The following is a 20,234-nucleotide window of genomic DNA, read 5'->3' as shown; positions in this document are numbered from 1 at the left end:
GAAAAGGGGCAGGGAGAACTTTGTTATCCAAAGTGTTGCAGGTCACTGAAAAGGAACAACCCAGACATTTAGAAATGCCTGCTTCTGAGCTGCTCTTGAGAGTTTTTATGGCATGTCAGATAAGGAGTTCCCTCCCAGACCCTTTCAATACTCTTAATTGTTCAATGCAATTGGACTGTGAACAGCAAGGGCGTTCTTTCCATAAATTTTAATAGCTGTTTAAGCTACATACACTTGTTTTCCTTGGCATACAGTACACTAGCATTTGAACAGAATACGAGACTGGGACGAAAAGTTAAGGGCAAGGGCATTTATGAAACATTAACTTGCTTTTACTATTTCAATTCAAACAAAATTAACCCTTTACATACATTTTCCTGCATTTGGCCTGCTTTTGAAGTATTTTTGTTTTCAAAAGGCATAAATTGAAGCCCTGATCCCACTGAAGTTAGTGAGGTTTTACCAGGGACTTCAATGCAGTGAGAACATGACCTTTAGAATTTTTCCAGGATAATGGGTTCAAGTGAGAAATTACATCACGTCCCTTCAACTGCTGGCAAGCAGCAGGGTAATTCCAAACAGAAGAACTTTATCAAAAGGTCTATAGAAACAAAAGCTAATCAAAGAAAGAGGGGGGAAAACCCTCCACTCATATGGACAAACTGTGAAATTATATTTACTCATTTTTAAAGTGAGAGGAAAAAATGGGCATTTGCCAAATGCCACAAAATATTTTGTTTTTATTTAAATCCAAGCATGGACACAACATAAATCTGCATGGAAATACGTAACATACCTGTCTCCATCTTTTAAAGGTGAATGCACACCATCACATTTTTCACATGCAATAATAGGGGCCCTATGAAAATGACATCACATTAAGAGTCCTTTGCACTGCGATCCTATGCTTGTTTACTCAGAAGGAGTAAGTTTGTGTTCAATTGGACTTAGTGCCAGGTAGATGTGTATAGGGTTGCATCCTTACCTATATGAAGGCAGCACTTGTAAGCGGGGTGGGCAACCCACAGCCCTTAGCCATTCTTGGTCTGTAAGAGCCAGTAAGACCCCCTCAGATATATGATGAGCACTTTAAGTCCCACTGTATGTAGGCATCTGTGTATGGTAAGTAAACTTTTCTTTTTCCTAAAGCTTTTAAAACTTGATGTTGTGCGGACTTTATACTGTTAGTTTTACCCTACCCTGTGCCTGCTTACCCTACCCTGTGCCTGTTTGCATTCTCTTCCCCTCCTTATTGTTTTACTATGATTTTATTAGATTGTAAGCCTATGCGGCAGGGTCTTGCTATTTACTGTTTTACTCTGTACAGCACCATGTACAATGATGGTGCTATATAAATAAATAAATAAATAAATAAATAAATAAATAAATAAATAATAATAATAATAATAATAATGCAATCACTTGCAATAACCTGGTTCATAAGCCATGGCTACCCACGGTTTGTTTAAACCTGAGGTAGTCATGAATGAGCTACCCAGCTCCTGGATGCTCGCCCACTCCCACTGAGCTAATGATGTCTGAATGCAGAATTGTGGGTTTTTGGAAAAGAGCAACCCAGTTTGCGTTGAACAATCCTCAGTAATGCTAGTGTGGCATTCTCACCTTGACATTTTGTTCATTTTCAAAAGTGAAACCACAACTTTGGGTCACATTTCATCCCAAATGAAAACAAGAATAATTGGAAACTGAACGTTTAAGTTCGTCTGAAGTGGGTATGGACAAGCTAGGATTTGCAGGACTAATTTGTAGAATGTGGGTGGGAACTGATCCCTTAAGACTCTACCAACACTTTTCCCACATTAGGTGCTTAGGACTTTGAGAGTGTACATTTTGCCCAAAACAAGTCTGCCCCACTAGAATTTCCTCAGTCCGACTGAGGTAAATTTTCTGAATGCAGCAGTGTCCCTAGATTTGGGTAGAGAGCAATTACAAACTGTCCTTTTCCACACGACTTACTAAGTCGCAGAATGAATTATAAATGGCCTAGAGGCAGGAATAAATTAAGCAGTTCCTGGATATGAAAAGTAGTGCAATAACAAAGGAATGATTGAAAGTTGGTGTTAATCTCTTGCCAAACACTAAAAAAACAACAGTTTGGTCACCATCTAGTCAAGATTCTTTTCATTTATGGCTAGAATCCACAGAACCATGCAACTAATTTTGTCTGCCTAAGGAGGCTTGTCTTTCTCAAACAACAGTTTTTCATATCAAGGGACAAATCACTTTTTAAACTAAGAAGATTTTCATAAGAGCTGTATGGTATTACATGAGGATCTGTAAAACCTCTACTATATACGATTTGGGTATTACTAAAGTAGCTTTTCAGATCCAGCCTACGTTTTAGTTATTTGTACATATTCAAAAACACAAACCTTCCTTCTTTGGAAAGCACTTTAAATAGTTATTAATCTCTGTTCCCTTGCTCCCCCTCTTGTTCTTGATATATGTGTGACTAGACTTTGCATGAACCGTACAGCCACAGTAAAACTTGAAATAATGTAGAACTCACAATGATTTTTGATCAGATATAAAAACCTTGACAGAAAAGAAAATCTATAGTATATACTATTGCAGTTTTCTTTCATCTGCTCAATATGGCAGTATAACCTCATGACACTTTAGTCAATTGTAACAACATATTGCATCTAGTAATCCTAATTCTAAACCATATTGCCTATGTCAAGTCTTTCACACAGTTCGCATGTTATGACAGCCCATAACTGGACCCAACAGTTTGGGGCTGTTGGGGTGAACGGAAGAGGGCAGGCACACTGCCACTTTTACTTTTAATTAACAACATATGATTGGCCTGTTCATAGGTTGAGTATGACGTGTGAACAAAGAAGGGAGGGTTGTTTAGGGGCTAAACAACCCAGCAGTTAACCCAGCAATAAACCATGGGTTAACTGCAGGATTATTAAACCCCTGAACAATCCAGCCCTCTGGGTTTCAAAGTCACAACCTATGAACGAGCTGATTAAAAGCAGAAGTGGGGGTGTGCTGCAAGCAACATGCCCACTCTCTCCTGTTTGTTCATGACGAGCTATAAGTTGTTTAAACTATGGGTTGTCATTATGGTCCATGTGTCCATTTTAGCTTCCTACAACAATTTCATCAACAAATGAGCCGCAGTTGGATTTCCTTTCAGGAGTTAATCAGACAAGTGTATGTTTTGTTTTTAAATTGTTTGTTTGTACTGACTTTATAGTGCACTCAAGGAAGTCATCCAGAACTAAGCTGCTGTGAGTGTGATTGTCCATAAAGAAGCCAAACTGTTTGGCATCACAAGGCATGGATCTTCAATTCTATTTTTTAACCATTAAAGAAAACTATTTTTGATTTTATTCCTCCTCATCCACTTAGCAAACTTGTGACAAATGGCCACATAACATTTACAAAAAAAAAAAAAAACCCTGCTAGTTTAGGACCAGAGTTAAGGCTATCTCATGTTGGCTCAAGTTTCACAAGACCAAGAAACTGAAAGCTAGGGCTAGCACTTTAACAGACATGCCCTATGATGTTGTGCAATCATAAATTGTGCTTGCTTACTACTTACCCTCCCCACATCCACACTTTTCCTTGATGTTTCAGGCCCAAATCCAGATGGGGAGGATGTACTCCTTTTGGCACCTCCTGCAAACATCATTATTCCAGGAAGCCTTTCCTTTATGTCCAGCCATGAGTCACTGTATTTGCTTCTTTTAAAATCTGTTTTAAGTGTTTTATTCTGTTTTTATTTTTATTTTATCTTGTATACCACTCCGAAATTTTCAATGGGAAGCAGTATATAAATATTGTAAATAAATAAATAAATGGAATGTATGGGACCAGCAAAGATGCCCCCATGTTGTCCTAATCTTGCATTGCCTTATGCAGCATCTGAGCTTTACTAAATTGCTAGAGGAATCCTCCTGTGAGATGTTGCTTGCTTGATTACATCAGTCACTGACAGGCTAGGTTAAACAGTGAAAGATGGGGGCCTCCTCTGAAAGAGGAGGTGAGAGTGGTACTGCTCATGATGATTTGGGGTGTGGTGCTTGTAGCTGTGTTTTTAAGCATCCTCACAATTGATGATGTAATTATCAGTAATTACTGATGTCAGTAATTAAATATGTCAAAGCAAGATTTAAAAGTAATCCATCTGTGGGGATGTACTGATTTTGAGCAGGAACGGGTTACTTGTTTCTTCCACTCTCAAAGATGTTCACATGGACTTACCTAGAATATCAAGTTAGACAATTGAGCTCACAAAGCTTAGCCTACACATCTTTTCTGTTTTGAACTGATATTGGGGAGATGCAATCTGAAGCAAAGAGGTGGTATTCTGGAAAAGGGCGCATTACCCTTCCACTTATCACTTCTTTTCAACTGCAACACAATACCACCCAGTCTGTTTTATCTGCATCATGCATCTTGGGTTCCAAACCAATGGCAGATGTCTTACCGCATGCCTGCTTGTGGAAATCTTAACATGATACTGAATGAATATTGTTTATTATGTTACAGTTCCAAATCCAGAATTTGAAACTTAAATTCTCATGTCATTCAGTCTTACTGCAATGCCACACAAAACATTTCTCTCCATTGAGCCAGCATAAGGATGATGAACGGTACTATAAGAGGGATCCCTCCCATGGTTTAACCCAGCCTTCCCCAATCTGATGCCGTCCAAATGTGCTTCAAACTGCAACTCCCACAATTACCAGACAGCATGGCCAGATTGGGGAAGGCCATCCTGCCAACTACTAATGGAAGCAACGAACAGACATGGGTCAACTCATAGGAGAATTCTTCTCGGTATGTCTTTCATTGATGTTTGTATTTATACCGGCTTTTAATTTGCCTGCTTAGACATTTGTATTCTGAACTTGTTATTTTTAACTGGTATGATTGTCTCAGTTTTATTGATATTTATGTTAAAGATACTGGTTTAGGGTTTTAGATAAATTAACTTAAGTTTGTGGAAATAAGGTTTCCCATTCTGTCTTCACTTCTGCAACCAACTTTACCCCTCAAAACATCTCTCTGAAAGGTTGGGGAACCCTTCTGAACAACGTAGGATGGCGCCCTGGAGGCCGTTGGGGAGGGGAGAAATGTCCCAAACTGGCCCACAAAAATGAGAAAGGATAGGTCACAGCAATTAAGATGAAACTGCATACCCCAGAGATATTATGTTTACCAAGCCATAGTTGCTTTCCTGTATTACAGATGGCATTCCTGGGGATGGTGTGGGGGGTGGAGAAGGACCACCTATGATGGATTTATTTATGATAGTCAGATTGGCTTTCACTCATTTGAAAAACATACTGAAAAATACTGTTTTCAGACCAATTAAGGATTGCATTCAATGAAGGATTACATTCAATGTCAAACACAGCAGCTCCATATCATATTATCTTGCCTCTCCTTATAATGTTTATTCAGATTTAGCCATACTATTTCCCCATGTTTCCCCATTATCAGCAGCAATGATGTGGAGCAAGGCAGGGAAACAATACAGGTCAATCAGACTAAGGGTGCAATCCTATGCATGTTTAGGCAGAAAAAATCCAAACAACTTCCAGCATTGTAGGATTTGGGAATTGTAGGATTTTTTCTGTCTAAACATGTGTAGGTTTGCATCTTAAATGTTTCAGAAAAAGGGAAGAAAACTCAACATAGTCAATTAGGTCAAGTGTCATATGTAGTTCTGCTCTGCAGCACCCTTAAATAAAAAGTTGAGTTGAGTTCAATAAATAATGGAACATTCACTTGCATGACTTTACTTTCCAAAAATATGATTATAAAAATGGCAGAATAAACAACCCAATCAACAGCCGTATTAAATAAACCTCATGGATCGTGGCCATCAGTTTCCCATTTACAACTGACTAGAAAAGTATTTGTTTGGAATAAGTACTGAAGGAATGTAAACTTCCACCTATGTCATGCACTCTGTTCTGACTGCTGCAATGCATTGTCACAGTATTCCAAGTATGATGGAATATGCGGCAATAGATTCAGAAAAGGTGTGATTCAATTTACACAGATGTACGTAGGACATATTCAGTAACAATTCTAAAGGCCAAGTCTCACAGTACTGTTCTGCTACATAGATAAACACATCCATATAAAAAACAGCATGTACACTGCCATAATCAACATGCATGTATTTCCTTCACCATATGGACATGCAATGAGAATATCTCTGTAGTAAAACCAACTGGCCTTGAAAGTGAGCAGAACATAGATCTGCTTCATTTGTTACCCTTGAATATGTCAATAGCACTATTGATTGACATTGAATTTAGACCAGTTTTAATGCAGCCAAATCCAGTCATGTATATTTCCTGCATTATAGGAATAAATATAATGTGAAATGGACATACTCAAATGTCACCCTGAGACATATCTTTAAAGTCAATGTAAATAAAAAGCAAAATCTGAAACAGTTCTTACATTCCTAATGATTTTTTATCGTCTCAGTACGTAAGTTCTGAAAATGGCAGCTTTTGCATTCAGTAAAAATGGAAATTTAATTTCTAGGTGGGGGCAAAGTAATCAATTTATGCATCGACTATTCTTTTTTAATGATTAGGCACATATTCATTTGAAACTTTTAATAGGCTATCAGACTGTATTGGCTTCATGAGCGCAGGTAAATGTTACGAGTTTAGTTACGGTAAGCAGTGACTATTAATTGGAATGGAATACAGTTCTGATGAGCCATACCTAGCTCTCTTTGGATGTTGTCTGGGATTCCTGTAATAGTCTTTCTCCTTTTCACTTTCTTCGGCCGCCTTACCACAGTGTCTGTGTAAATTAGAGACCTCCGTATGCTGGCTTGGCGGTCAAAATTCTCCCCTGATGTACAGTAGAACAAGCAAAGCACCATTACTTTCAAGCACGCTGACATCATGCACTTTCTTCCACTTGCTTATTGTAGAAATGAAGAAAAGGCATTAATATATGATGTTAGCTCAGTCATACAGAATGGATATACACTGAAGATAAGATACAACATACTGTCACTTTAAGGCTTAAGAATGTAAGGGATTATATGCTCCCATCAAAGGCTTTTGTCTCATCAGACTGAATCTGTATCTGATCTAAACATATCAACAAGCTTTACAGCTTGTACCAATGTTGATCACTTATAGGTGCATTATGTTTATGCTTAAGGGAGAGAAAAAGAGAGGCAGGTATGAGCTTGAGTAATAGGTACTGTATAGTAAGCCAGGTATTTTTTCATTTGCCCATGCCATAGTTAATCCTTTCAACTAAATTTCTAAACAAAGTCTTATGACAGTATGTGTAAGGTGAGGAAGAATTTGGAAAACATTCAGAGAAACAGGTTTCAGATTTGTCAAAATGAAATGGGCAGAATCTAAAAGGGTGCTTAGGCCTCTGCTGATTCTCTTGTGCCCCACTTATTCTGTTGCACAAGCAGTGGGTCACGCCAGTTCCACTGCACGAGCGGTATCCACCAGATGTGCAACAGAAACCCTGAAAGGAACAGAAACACTTATTTCTCAATCGGAGCAGGTCAGTGGAGCTCCCCGATGTGAACTCCACGGACCTGACCTACACCAGAAATGACTGTTTTACCTTGTTTCTGGTTTCTTCATAAGCAGTAAATCCTCCTTCCGCAAGAGGGAGATACCACTTGTGGACACTAATCAGTAGAGGCTTAAGCGCCCCATTGGATTCTGCCCCGAATGCCTGTATCTCTGAATTCTACTGTATTTTAAACCAGTGTTGTTGTTTTCCCTTTTTTCCAATATTGGAGCCCACAGATGGAATCAGAAACAGCTCCCTCAATACAGTTAAACCTGGATCAAAAGTTTCACACTCTGATCACTCCCAAACAGCCATGCCAACTGTCAGTGGTATTTAACTGAATAGTGTTATAAATTCTCTATATCAGGGGTAGGCCTATGATGTTGAAGAGATATCCTGCCCCCCGAACTTATTTCTTTCATCTTTTTAAAGTAACATGGTGCATGAGTGTGTGTGTGTGTGTGTGTGTGTGTGTGTGTGTGTGTGTGCAAAAGAGGAAGTAGAGAGAGCGTGTCTATGAGCCAGGTATGGGTGGTGAGCCAGGGTGATGAGGCAGAGCAGATGGTAAGCAAGGGTAAGAGAGAAAGAAGGGGGGATGAATTGACTAGGAGAGGAGGGAGAAAAGGGGTTTGCCTTCTGTGAAATAGATTTCTGATGGCACAGAAAACTGGGTTCAAAGGAATTGTTTTGTGCATTTAGATTCGAACTGCACCCCTGTCCTGTACTCAGTGTTTTAGACAGGTTACTTGTTCTTTGTGACTAGCCACTCTTCCCATGGTAGCCATTTTTCGGTGGTGCTCAGGACAGTTGTTTGAATTGTCAAATGTGTCCCATGGCACAGAAGGCTTGTCCATCCCTGCCCTATATAGGTTACACTTATAGCAAATTGCTCCTGCGCTTGTAATCTTAGCTATATTTAATTACCAGTAGTTACTGCATTTCCTAAAGCCATTGGGCCCAAATTAAAAACTTACATGCTGCGTGTAAAAGGAAAAAGCCTTATAGTTGACTGTATGTTGTATCATAACTGGACCCAGCAGCACTGCTACAGGTTGAGTAGCTTTAAACACATTCATTTTTCAATGATTTAATAACATGGCCATTTTTATTTTATGTATTTATCTACTTTTCTGTCATTTAAGGTGGCTTACAAATCACTTAAAACATACAAGTGGTTTAGAGTTAAAATCTCCTTTACATTTTTCTCTATCTTATAAATCCACAGGATGCTTAATACAGATATTTGCTTTGGCAAAGTTCTATTATACAATAATTTCACTTCACTTTAATTCAAGTAAAGGAAAATTGCAGGTATCTGAATACTTCCAAATTTTATTCTAAATGTCTGGATGGCCAAGTTATTTCTCATTGAAAAGTGCCTTTGGTATGTGCTAGAGTCTGCCACGTGTGTGCATGTGTCCTCTTTGCACCACGACACTTCACCAGAGCTTCTGACACAAGGAAAATGTGGAGAATGCCACTGACTTAAAAGATGCTACACAATGCACACTAATAGGTAGCACATGGGCTTCTGCAGAACACAGGAGCACAGGCTAAAGGACAGCTGTTCCATCATCAGTTACCATACGCAAAGTATTTGTTTTTCCCTGGATAACATTTGAGCACAAAGATATGTTGTTCTTGTTAAGCAAAACCTTTGCAACTCTAATAGTATGGCAGATGAGGGAAATGAGGAGCATTGGGAGTTTTACAGATTAAGGATTTCAGACCATCAGCCTGCTCCGTTCGGGAAGGGGGAACGCTTTCGATTGTTTATCTTTGAGCAGCAGTCCCCCATTTCACATCACAAATGCTACTGAAATTCCTCTGTTTTTCAAAAGGAGCTCACTCTGTGGCTTCAGCTTAAGAGGGAAGGAAGACTAGTCGTTGCAGGAAAAGGGTCTAAAATCCCACTGTGAACACAGAACTAGTATCACAGTTGTGTACATTGCACCAAAACCTGTGTTAAGGATACAATGCCAACTTTTATAAAATAATTTCTTAAGGGTATATACAGAGGATTAAGTGGTAACTACTTGGTAAGGCTGTAATACTGCACTCAATGGTTAAGGAGAAATTTACCACTCCTCTGCTTCATCAGGTTTCTGATTCAGTTTACACATGTGATAAAATTAGGAAATTTGAAAATTGGTTGTTACACTTTATTTCAAAACGTTAAATTTGATTTTTTTTATTAAAAAAAAATTAAACCACTCTTCTCAGCAGCCTTCTTTGGCCACAATCAGATAGAACGTTTACATACGCCTGCTTCAATGTCTCTTGTTCATCAAGGAGCGTCCCAATTAAGTCAGTGGTACTGAAGCAGATACTTCAGTAATTTGTGGAATGAAGCCCTTTATTTTTTAATTATGCCTTAGCTCAGCATCACCAGCTCCCATTGTCATGTGGCCCAGGATTAACAAGTAGAACAGGGTGTTTAAAAAGCATATGCTGCCAGTCCCTTGAAGACCACAACTTTGATTATATCCTTTCCAAAGCAAGCTCAGCTCCTGCTGACCCAAGAAACTAAATCCACTCCCAAACCTGGATAGTCAGTCAGCAGCTTGTCAGATTAATGCAATGCCCCCAACACCTTCAGGTTACCCACCAGATTTGCAGTACTACAATCTGTCCTACTGAACAAAGACTAACTAATGAAACCAAAGGGGGGAGGGTCTCATCTGTTGTGCAACCAAGTGAAAGGTCATGTTCATTATTAATTTATCTTATTAAAAAGGCTCTTAATTTCTAAAAAAGTACATCTAGGGTTAATATTTTATTTCAGAAATATTAATATTTTATTGTGATGAATAGCCCATTGCACTGTTGCTAGCTGAGACAGGCATAAATATCATCTTCCTATGAAAAAATAGACAAGGACGAAAATACATATTTCCTAGTCTTTACATCTCACTGTATTTAAAGAGTGACATAATTAATACAAGTTAAGAACTCATATATTTCTTCTTCCTTTCTCAGGTAAGAGTTGTAGTCAAAAACATCTAGAGGGTACTAGGTTGCCTACCCCTGGCTCCAAAGCATAAAAATTTACACTACTATGGCTTTCAGCTTTAGTATTTCAGTTTATCTGATACCTTTTTTCCTAACTCTATGAACAACCTTACATACTTTGAGCATTAAATAGGATTAAACCACAGACTTCTTCTCTAAATATATTTCTCTCTTACTGTAAAAATGCTGATTATTTTTCTGTCTTTTAACACCTGTGTGTTCTATGCTTTCAAGAAGGCAGAAACGGATAGGGAAAAACCTCAATGCAGTTTGTCTAACTGTTGAGTGCGCAAGAATATTTAATTCTATTTAGAATTTCTTCCTCTAGAATTTCTGATTACTTTTAAACGTTTCTTAATCATCTCAATCCATTGTATAGTACTGAAAATCTTGTTAATAAAATATTAGGGTTAAATGGTTATTAGTAAATAGATAGGAAAAGGTGTAACAAAGTTAATAACGTACATCATGTAATCCCAAAATCTAAAGAACAATAGAAGACTATGGGGCTTAACTGACATCAACTACTTGTGCCCAAGACCACTTAGACTGTGGCTTGTGGTTGCAATCCAGTAATGGTGTCATGAGCCCTGGTCTCCTGTTTTACCACAGTGCACCAGTGAGGAGGAGACACCTGCATGAGAATGACGGATCTCCCTCCCTAATGGAGCTGGAGGTCATCTGGAAGTCAGTTCTGTATTTTTCTTCTTCCAGTGCATAACTGTACAAAGAAACTTCACAAAATGAATATCCACCTTTGCTAATATAAAAATTGTGATATTTCTCGTTACTTCTATTCTCTACCTAATAAGGACCCTATGTGTTTTGCTTAATGCTGGAGACAGAGCTGGATAACTGGTGGATATTTTATTTTGGAAATGTGTTTGTTTTTGATCAGCCTCACTAGTGTAATCTGAAACCTGCATCACAGCTAGGTGAGCCTAATCCAACTAAGTCTGCAATCTCTTCCTATCACCATTTTAAGACTGTGAACAATACAGACTTTATGCCTTTAACACCAAGCCAGCCTTTGTTTTCTATACACCCCACTCTGCACTGTTTAAAATCCAGCCTGGTTAAGAGTTCTAGAGAATTCTAAGACCTGCTTCACACGTAATGATTACCCAAGGGTTGTTTAAACCATTGGTATTCAGGACCACACACACAAGTGAGCTAACATGCTGCCTACTGACCTCTCGAAGCTTCCACTCCTGTTCCTAGGTTGTGCTCCATGATGTCCAAACCTGGAACTCTAGGTTATTAAAGGATACACAACCCAGCGTTTTAACCCATGGTTTGTTGTTGGTTTAAAACACTGGATTGTTTTTCCCTCAACAACCAGAGTTATGGGTTGAGACATCATGGGGCACAACCAAGGAATGGGATGTTCCTGGGCTGTTTACGAAAACAGAAGCAGTGAGTAGTTGGGAGCATACTCACTCACAGTACTGATTTCCTGTGGTTTAAACAACTCATGGGTAGTCATTGGGCCAGTCTGCATGATCAAGCAAGCTTGTTTAAATCCCAGGGTGCCATTTGCCTAATTACCCACTCGGGTGCAGGCTGTTGCATCATCCTAACAATCAAATAACAAAACTACAGGATATTAGTTATTTGAGGGTTGTTTCCCCTCAAACAAGCCATGCTGCCTAGGTCTGCACGACAAGACAAGCCCTGCCCAGGTGGATAATTAGGAAAATGGAACCTGGCACACGCTGCAGATTAAAACAAACATGTTTTGATCATGTGAACTGGGTCAATAAATGCAAACTGGATCAAAAGCTTGTTCACTATTATGTGACATCTTAGTCGATCTTAATGAAGGCCCTACTGTGGATTTCAGAATTTTTCTTACAGGCCAATATATATATATTTATTTATTTATTACATTTCTATACCGCCCAATAGCCGGAGCTCTCTATATAGCTGCCTTTGGTTTCTGTATTCACACACAGTGTCTTGGATCTTGCCTAAGACTTTAGCAGCATAGACTTTCTATTGCTAAAATTTCATCTGTGAAGCCAACACACAGTAGTTGTAAACAGTTTCTAAATTGCTCCTATTGATAGTTTATTAAGACTAAGAAAGTACATGTCTCATCTCCAAGGTCCTCAAGTATCCCCCCATCACTATATGTACCAAAAGTATTTCTCCTATGATGGTGCAAGTGCCACAACAGAGAAACAATGTAAAATTGTTGGCTTGGGTGACTTTTTAAATATCCTTCACGGTTTGAAAGAGAAATAGATACTAAATTTTTATTAGGAAATCTTTTTGTTGAAGACCCATTATCCTTGGGTTTCAAGGTCATTATGCTAGAGTTGTCCTCTTACCAATATTCTTTATGTTCCCTTAGAAGTGGAGGTGCCACAATTGTTCGTTCCTCAAATGTTGGCTAGTAATTTAATCAGTACTTTCAACAGAGTTACCCTTCCGTTGCAAGTTTCATGAATACTTATGTATCTAAAGTAAAACTACAGTCCCCAATATTTATTGTCACATGAAATAAAAACCAATATCCATTTGAAATCCTCTTTTCTTCCTTACCACACAGCAACAAAATTAAAAGCCTACCCGTTACGTTAATAGGTATAACATCAGTTTGGACTGCTTGAGCCTGCTGTCGCATTTTCTCCTCTGGTGTTGGCAACGGAAGTGATTTGGTCCAATTTGTTTGAGTGTTGATATCAGAAAATTCATTTGGAATTTGTGCTTTGGGTCTCTTGATGCTAATAAGCTTTTCCTCTTCAGGAGAAGGGGTTGAACACTATAAAAAAAAAGCACACTATAAATTTATTGCACATATATGTATCTTGCTAGTGTAAAATAAAAACTACTGAAATTGTTCTTAAAAGAAAGCATCAAATACTGTAAATAACTCCTATGATTTCACCTTGGCAACTTCTAGATAAATTACTCAGTTCTTGATCTATGTACACATGAACCTACTTTTAATAAAAACTTTGCCAGTTCTTGTACAAAAAAAATTGTTACATAGTTTTAAGAAGGGGTTTTGGACATTGGTTTAAAACTTCTTATAACAATATTCTGAAATAAGTGGCTCTTTAATGGACACATCTAGAAAGTAACCACTCACCTCAATTCATACCTTAGAGTACTCTATGTTTTAAAAGTTCTCATATAAGGTGACATAGAGAGTTACTAAGAGACACCCATACCCCCTATCGGTTCCTGTTCTACTTATCTATCTAGAACAAAACAAAATATAAGCCCAACTCCATCTATTCTAAATGAAGGTGCACCCTTTTGTGCTGATGGTCAATGAAGAGGGATCAAGTGAGACAACTCCTATATTTTCTGCAAGTTTTATGCTTTTCGGAAGAATCCTTAAAGTAAGTTTCCTTTTGATGTGCTTGTTTCTTTACCAAAAATGAAAAGATTGCGCTCTTCTAGAACAGTCATTTTTCGTTTGTAACCTTAAAGCCAAATACACATTTATAAATTGTTATGTGAGCAATGCAACTTTCAAGAATTAGGAACTCATTCTTCAATTTAAATCTTAAAGTGATCAGTTTCTTACTCTGTTCCAAACAATAAGTACATACACAATACTTTCAACAACATCTATATATTCACAGGGGTATTTTAAATGTCAATAGTTTGCACAATGAATAGCAGTTCTCTATACTGTTATACTTGTGTCAGTTTGGGTTAAGTTTGACTAAAATTATGAGAGTGACTAATATCAGATAAGTATAACTAACACTGTATACTTTCTTGCTATTTAAGGCTTTTCTTCACAGCGAGTATGCACAACACAATATAATTATGTTGCCAAAACACAGGAGTGAACTGATTCAAGCATGGCAATTTTCACTAATTTTATAATATTAAAGGGAAAGGTTTTTTCTATTTAAAAACCCACACCTTTAACATTTGTGTAGCAATGAACACACTAAATGACAGAGCTACTCCATTTTCTCTCTGTAGCTTCATTTCTTAGCCATTTGTGTGTTCCCTACAACATGATGGGTGTCGAGACAGCATGCAAGATGCTCATTATGAAGCAGCATTAGTGCATTAAAGAAAAGAAAAGAGCATTTTAGTTGTGCACCAGTCTTAAAATGAAGCATTACATTTGGTATACTACCAAATCAAAGCCATGCCAAAGTGATTTTTCATTCTGCAGGTCCAGGGATAGTTTTGAAGATATATGGCTAGCAGAAATGGGAAGATGATGCCATTACTAGGATAACACATCTCCTCTAATGTTTTCATTTCTGAGTCATAAAGACAGAAGTGTAAACAATGATGTTATGCAATCATAAAGTATGTTTTTTATTTATTTTACTATAATGGCCAAATAGGCTCTCCCCCACCCCTCTCTCCTAGACTCGTGTGCCAAGAGAGTGATACCACAAGCATGGTGCTGCTATGTGATAAGCTCCAGTAACCTACTTTTTATTTGGTTGGTTGACACTGTCAAAATGAATAACTGTCATGTTATGTTGACCCCATATTGTATTCAAGAGCTAAGCTGCCATAAGCCAGTCACCAGGGGCTCTTTGAACATGGCAGGAAACAAAGATGTAAATACATACTACACAATTTTCCTTCTTTTTCGAGGCAACTGCACAGCTATGAATAAAGCATCTTTTAAAAGCACTTATAGTGATCCGATGGATGGCAAAATAACACAAAGTCAGAGAGGGAAGACGAAGGCAGAAATTCGGTTATACAAAATAATATAACATCCAGACTTTTGACATACAGGAAGCTTCGGCTATTGGGCGGTATAAAAATGTAATAAATGAATGAATAAATAAATAAAATAAAGTTAACTAGTCATTTGGTCAATAAATTAATTTGTTAAATAGGCAATCAGCAATTTGGGGGAAATGTATCAGATTTGTTCAAAACTCTCAACAATTTAGTGCATTAAAATGTTTTGGGTCAATTAAAGCATTCATAGAATCATAGAATAGCAGAGTTGGAAGGGGCCTACAAGGCCATCGAGTCCAACCCCCTGCTCAATGCAGGAATCAACCCTAAAGCATCCCTGACAGTTGCTTGTCCAGCTGCCTCTTGAAGGCCTCTAGTGTGGGAGAGCCCACAACCTCCCTAGGTAACTGATTCCATTGTCACACTGCTCTAACAGTCAGGAAGTTTTTCCTGATGTCCAGCTGGAATCTGGCTTCCTTTAACTTGAGTCCATTATTCCGTGTCCTGCACCCTGGGAGGATCAAAAAGAGATCCTGGCCCTCCTCTGTGTGACAACCTTTTAAGTATTTGAAGAGTGCTATCATGTCTCCCCTCCATCTTCTCTTCTCCAGGCTAAACATGCCCAGTTCTTTCAGTCTCTCTTCATAGGGCTTTGTTTCCAGACCCCTGATCATCCTGGTTGCCCTCCTCTGAACACGCTCCAGCTTGTCTGCGTCCTTCTTGAATTGCGGAGCCCAGAACTGGACGCAATACTCTAGATGAGGCCTAACCAGGGCCGAATAGAGAGGAACCAGTACCTCACGTGATTTGGAAGCTATACTTCTATTAATGCAGCCCAAAATAGCATTGGCCTTTCTTGCAGCCATATCGCACTGTTGGCTCATATTCAGCTTGCAGTCTACAACAATTCCAAGATCCTTCTCATTTGTAGTATTGCTGAGCCAAGTATCCCCCATCTTGTAACTGTGCCTTTGGTTTCTATTTCCTAAATGTAGAACTTGGCATTTATCCCTATTAAATTTCATCCTGTTGTTTTCAGCCTAGCACTACAGCCTATCAAGATCATTTTGAAGTTTGTTTCTGTCTTCCAGGGTATTAGCTATCCCACCCAATTTTGTGTCATCTGCAAATTTGATCAACGTTCCCTGCACCTCCTCGTCCAAATCATTAATAAAAATGTTGAAGAGCACTGGGCCCCGGACTGAGCCCTGTGGAACCCCACTCGTTGCCTCTCCCCAGTTTGAGAAGGTTCCATTGATAAGTACTCTTTGAATCCGATTCTGTAGCCAACAGTGAATCCACCTAATAGTTGTTCCATCTAGCCCACTTTTAGCTAGTTTGTTAATCAGAATATCATGGGGCACTTTGTCGAAGGCTTTGCTGAAGTCAAGGTATATGACGTCCACAGCATTCCCACAGTCCACAAGGGAGGTTACCCGATCAAAAAAGTGAGTTCAAATTAGTCTGACAGGATTTGTTCCTGACAAATCCATGTTGGCTTCTAGTAATCACTGCATTGATTTAAAGGTGTTTACAGATTGACTTCTTTATAATCTGCTCCAGAATTTTCCCAGGGATGGATGACAGACTGACTGGTCTGTAGTTCCCAGGTTCCTCCTTTTTGCCCTTTTTGAAGATAGGGACAACGTTTGCCCTCCTCCAGTCATCCGGCACCTCACCTGTCTTCCATGATTTTGCAAAGATAATAGACAAAGTTTCTGAGAGTTCTTCCGCTAGCTCCTTCATTACTCTAGGATGCAGTTCATCGGGCCCTGGAGATCTGAACGCATTCAAGGAAATTAGGTGTTCTTTGACCATTTGTTTATCAATCTCAAACTGCAATCCTGCCCCCTCAACTTCTGCTTCACTTTTTCCAGGGGGGGTCATAGACCCACTTTTGGGAGAAGACTGAGGCAAAGTAGGAATTGAGCACTTCAGCCTTTTCTTTGTCATCTGTTATCAATTTGCCATCCTCACTAAGCAGTTGAACCACCATTTCTTTCCTCTGTCTTTTGCTACTCACGTATCTGAAGAAAGCCTTTTTATTGCTTTTAGCATCCCTCGCTAATCTCAGCTCACTCTGAGCTTTAGCCTTCCTGACGCCGTTTCGGCACATCTGTGCCACCTGTCTGTACTCTTGTTTTGTAGCCTGGCCTTCCTTCCACTTCCTATATGTATCCTTTTTTGTTTTCAGGTCATCTCTAAGCTTTTTGTGGAGCCACATTGGTTTCCTCTGTTGTCTTCTATCTTTTCTCCTTGTTGGAATTGTTTGTAACTGTGCCTTTAAAATTTCCTTTTTAAATACTCCCACCCATCCTGCACTCCTTTTCTCATTAGGCTCACTTGCCACGGGACCTTACTTATCATAGTTCTGAGTATATTAAAATCAGCTTTCCTAAAATCCAGAGTACGGTATGGCTACACTCAACTTTTGTCTGTCATATTTTTAGATCACCCAATAACAACAATTCTCTACTGGAGTTCTTTTGTAAGGTCAATCCACTTCAATAATAGTTTTATCTTCCTATCATTATAGATAAAAAGTCCAGATTTAGTTTGTCTCCAGACAAATGGTGCCCCTCTCACCAAGTCAAAGTGCATAGTACTCAAGGCTAGTCAAGTTATTATGGCACCTGAAATAGAAAATCTCACAGGTGTCTCTCCTCTTTGCTGACAGTAAAAATGCTATTTTTAAAAAATATTATTATTATTATCATCATCATCATCATCTCCTCTCTTTTCTCATTCGTAACTTGTGACCCTCCAGGTATTTTGGCCTACAACTCCCATCAGCCTTCACCATTGACTATGCTGGCTAGGGGTGATGGAAGTTTTAGGCTAAAATATCTGTAAGGCAACAAGTTGCTCACCTTTGCTATATGAGGAAACATCAAATTGAACAGATTAATTAGGAAGCAGTCCTTACTTCCACCACCAAGAAACTAGGGCTACTCTCAACAATGGATAGGGAAATCTCAGAAGCTAAAAAGAAAGAAAAGCAGACTTACGCAGTTGAAGAAATTGTGTATTTTGAATTTACTTAATTTCACAATACATACAAGTCACACCGTACAGTTTTTCTTGGGACAATATTCCTCTTTCATATGGTGTCAATCAATTTCTTAAGGAACTTTCAAGAACATAGTCTTCTCAAGATGGGTTACAGAATAAAAACAATACAAATTTATGGCCAAGATCATATTAAATATAAATAATTTTAAATAAAACCAATTTCAATAAAATACCATTTCAAAATATCCCTAATAATCATAAGCCCCCAAACTCAGAAGCTTATGGTCATTCTATGCAGGACAGGAGAAGTGGCAGAGGCAATCTTTGATGCCCCGTCCTCACACCATTTTTTGCCAGGTGGGCTTTTTTTTTTTTTTTTTTTGCTTGTCTAGCTGGGACAATTCGGAGGAGGAGAGAAGGAGGCTGGCAGAGGCTATGCACAGATTGTATCCTAGCCTCTCCATTCTCCTCTGCCTCCTGCCCACCAAAATGCTCTTCTTCCCTTCTCCAAGGCCGAGTTCCCAACCTCAGAAAGCAGCCGGAGCAGTTCTTTCTGCACTGACTGCAAGGGGGAAGTGGGTCAGAGCTCTGATTCCCTCCTCTGAGGTCAAAGTATTGTCTCCAACGCTCAGATCAGGGAATACGAAATATCCTATGGCCCCTCATACACTCTTTAGGGGCCATAAGATTACTCCCTCAGGCTGCAATTCTACACACACTTACCTGAATGTAAGACCAACTGAATACAGTGGGACTTGCTTCCAAGTAAATATGCACAGGATGTGCTGTTAATTTACTTGCTTCAGCAGCCAAAATGTTAGTAAATTTCTTTTCTGCATATTGCTCTCTAAGTGTATTCTTTCTATATACTTTTCTCTAATGAAAGAAAAAGGTTTTGTTGTTGTATATTCTATTCAGAGGTCACCCAGAAATCCAGACTACTCAGGTGGCAAACTCAATCTCTAAAAATATCCACTTACAACAAAGAAACCTGAAACTTTTAATCACTTCTTTTTCATTTATTGAACAATGCAACCATCTCAGTAAATATAACCCATGGAAACACATCTTTAGTACAAATGCAGCCAAGCATACACACCGAGTTCTCCACAACAGAATAATATCAATTCCAGTTCCTATTTATCATTTTCATTCTGTTTTTCCCCTTACACTACACCTTCAGATTGAGTTTTAAGTTATGCAAATTAAAACCAAACCAAAAGACACAGGTGTCTGTCCTGACCAAAAAACACAGAAGGTGTCTGTCCTGATCAACTTTTGTTTATTTTATAGACTTGAGTGATGTCTATACTATCAGCCATGAATCCAGCTGCTTGTTCTTCTTCCAAACATTCTGAAGAGTTATTATTGACTTTGAGGCCAGTGTCTATATTTGAAATAGTAATTTATGAAAATGTGCACAAGGCACCGGTTTGCACATCATGCTAAACAACAGTGCATTGTCACCATGGGTGGTTGCAGATTGGATTAGCATGATGCCCAAACTTGGTGTGGCTTTTCCCATTGTGGTCTGTTTTTCGCAAACAAGAACCTACAGCTTGTTGTAGATAGTTTAGGGTGGCTTGTCATGACATCCAAACCCAGCAGAATTGCTTCAATGTGAGTTGTTTAAAACGGCAAGAGCTGTCTGGTAAGAGCAGCAAAAAAAAATACCTGCTGGCTACTCCTCACAATCTTGCTAATAATATCCCTTCTCTGTTACATCTTGAAATGACACTAGTCAATTTACTCCTGCACTTTGTCTCCTCCCTTGACAGTGACACCTTTTTTTTCACCTTTGGGAAGATTTGCACAAATTTAACTTTAAAAAACAACAACACAGAGATTTGCCCAAATCCACTAAAGTGCAGTAACTACTCTGCTTTAGTGCAGTAACTGCTGTGCTAAAACAGAGTAGTTACTGTGCTTTAGCAGATTTACACAAATCTCCCAAAAGGTGAAAAAAA

The 20,234-nt window shown here is 38.7% G+C and overlaps 1 protein-coding gene across 2 annotated transcripts in view; it reads right to left on the bottom strand.

The window, feature by feature from the left end:
- Positions 1-20,234, bottom strand: part of NHSL1 (NHS like 1) — a 191,539-nt gene that overhangs the window by 11,682 nt on the left and 159,623 nt on the right. Inside the window, exons 4-5 of one of the 2 annotated variants that reach the window (XM_063124615.1) lie at positions 13,147-13,339; positions 6,733-6,864 (exon numbers count right to left, since the gene is read on the bottom strand). In XM_063124615.1, coding sequence (XP_062980685.1) covers positions 6,733-6,864; positions 13,147-13,339 — 325 coding nt within the window. The remainder of the gene's footprint in view (positions 1-6,732; positions 6,865-13,146; positions 13,340-20,234) is intronic. The other variant, XM_063124616.1, reaches the window with a different exon arrangement.

The sequence above is a fragment of the Elgaria multicarinata genome, chromosome 4, assembly GCF_023053635.1.
Source record: "Elgaria multicarinata webbii isolate HBS135686 ecotype San Diego chromosome 4, rElgMul1.1.pri, whole genome shotgun sequence".
Lineage (NCBI taxonomy): Eukaryota > Metazoa > Chordata > Lepidosauria > Squamata > Anguidae > Elgaria > Elgaria multicarinata.
This window is presented reverse-complemented; position numbering and strand designations above follow the sequence as displayed.